The 2,376-nt window shown below is 47.1% G+C and overlaps 1 protein-coding gene across 1 annotated transcript in view; it reads right to left on the reverse strand.

Moving 5' to 3' along the window:
• Positions 1 to 2,376, reverse strand: part of USP31 (ubiquitin specific peptidase 31) — an 83,447-nt gene that overhangs the window by 15,018 nt on the left and 66,053 nt on the right. Inside the window, exon 14 of the mRNA XM_010837418.1 lies at positions 1,712 to 1,937. Within this exon, the coding sequence (XP_010835720.1) occupies positions 1,712 to 1,937 (226 nt within the window). The remainder of the gene's footprint in view (positions 1 to 1,711; positions 1,938 to 2,376) is intronic.

Below are 2,376 nucleotides of genomic sequence, written 5' to 3' on the forward strand. Positions count from 1 at the left end.
CGCAGCTTCCTCTGACCCTCCAGGAAGGGGGTGCTCTGGCCACTCTCTTCTCCTGGCCCCTGTTCTACCCACAGTCCACACTTCAATCACAGAACCTAATACACACTTCGCTCTTTCATATTACGTGTGCCTACGCTGTCCCAACCACTTGTTTACACTCTTGGAAGACAGAGGCTGAGATTTTTTTCGTTTCCAACATGTCTCTGATATGTTATGGCCCACGGCAAGCAAGAAACAGAGGAGGTGCTCCATAGCGGTTCACCCGTACAGAGCACATCAGTACAGACCACAACAGTATAAAGTAACGGCCAAAACGTACAGAAAACATTGGAAGTTAACACCACTTATCGAAATGTTGCCTACTTACAATGGGATATTATTCAGCCTTAAAAAAGAAGGACATTTTGACACACAGTACAACATGGGTGACTCTTGAATTCATTATGCTAAGTGAAGTAAGCCAGACACAAAAGGACAAATACTGTATGATTCACTTACACGAGGTACCCAGAGTAATCAGTTTCATAGAAAGAACAGTGGCTGCCAGGGATGGGGGAGGGTTCAACAGGGAGTTACTGCTTAATGGATGCAGGGTTTCAATTTGGGAAGATGAAAGAAACTCGAGATGGACAGTGGTCATGACTGCACGAAGATATGAATGAACTTAATGACACTGAACTGTATGCTTGCTGCTAAGTCACTTCAGTGCTCCCCCGTCCCTGGGATTCTCCAGGCAAGAACACTGGAGTGGGTTGCCATTTCCTTCTCCAATGCAGGAAAGTGAAAAGTGAAAGTAAAGTCGCTCAGTCGAGTCCGACTCTCCTTCTCCAATGCAGGAAAGTAAAAACTGAAAGTGAAGTCACTCAGTCGCGTCCGACTCTTAGCGACCCCATGGACTGCAGCCTACCAGGCTCTGCCGTCCATGGGATTTTCCAGGCAAGAGTACTGGAGTGGGGTGCCATTGCCTTCTCCGGAACCGTATTCTTAAAAATAGTTAAAAAGGAAAATTCTGTTGTGTGTTATTTATCACAGTTTCTAAAAAAATTTTTTTTTCTTTTAAAGTTTTTGGCCATGCCACAGAGATGTGGGCTCTTAGTTCCCCAACCAGGGACTGAACTCTCACCCCCTACAGTGGAAGTGCAAAGTCTTGATCTCTGGACTCCAGGGAACTCCCACCACCGTTTTCTGAGTAATAATCTCACGGATTATTTTGGAGCGGTATCCTCATGGGTTGATGGCACTATTCTTTTTGCCTCTTTCTAGTCTCTAAATTTCATGACGAGCACTACTGCTTTGACAAATCAAAAAAATTAATTTGAACACAAAGCAAAAAGAAAAACCCTTACAAGTCACTTTAAAGACACTATTAAAAAAAAGTGGTCCACAACCACTCCAAATCAGGGAGATGCTAGGCCCTGAAGGAAGCAGAGCAGAACCTTAAATGGGGCTGTGCAGGTGAGGTCAAGAAGGCAAGTCCTGGGTGAGCCAAATGAGGCCACCCCTCTGCACAGGCTACCACTCTCCCTGCTCGGGTCAGAGCCTGACCAGATGAGGCCAGGGAACAGAGAGCTGGAAGGTGAAAGCTGCCCTCGTGGTCGGCACACTTCCCGCTGGAAGAGAAAGCAAGGTTCTAAAGCACAGCCACCCTGTCGCAAGCACAACACGTCGGGGGGATCGTCAGCACAGGCGCCCGGCCTCTCGCGCTGCAGACCTGTGTAGTGCCCCCCTTGCATGGTGCCATGATGATTGCACACGGCATACAGGTCATAGATGTAGTCCTCAGGGTCCCTCCCGAGTCCGTAGGGCCGTCTCCATGGAGACCAGTGGGATGGCAGACTCCAGCTGCTCTGGCTTCGCTTAACCACGTGAGGTGTCATGTCCAGGCCGGTCAAAGGGAACTTGACCATGTTCTGAAGTTTCATACGCTTGTCTCCTTCCTGTTGCAAGAAGAAAAACAAGTCCTGATGGCACATTCATGCGAGCAGAGGGTAGGCCAGTTCAGCGTGAAAGGCAGACTCTATTGGCTAAAGTAGGTTTGAGTTTCCTATCTGATGTTTCCAAAGACATACGACACAGGGAACAGGTTAATACAGTTAACTACTGGGGTTGGCCAAAAAGTTCATTCACATTTTCCCGTAAGATGCTATAGACTAACCTGAACGAACTTTCTGGCCAACCCAATACCTGGAGGGTTTTAATATCACCAAAAATGGAACCCACGATTAACTACATGTAAGAGGATAATGAGCTTTCTGGTCCTTACCTAATAAAAGTTTTTAACATGCAAAATGACAATTTCCGGTGGTTCATCCAGAGGCATGAAAAGGAATGGAGTAACAACATATGTCAAGGGACAGCATGGTGTTGGCACCGAAC

Source organism: Bison bison, unplaced genomic scaffold (assembly GCF_000754665.1).
Source record: "Bison bison bison isolate TAMUID 2011002044 unplaced genomic scaffold, Bison_UMD1.0 scf7180017864072, whole genome shotgun sequence".
Classification (NCBI taxonomy): Eukaryota; Metazoa; Chordata; class Mammalia; order Artiodactyla; family Bovidae; genus Bison; species Bison bison.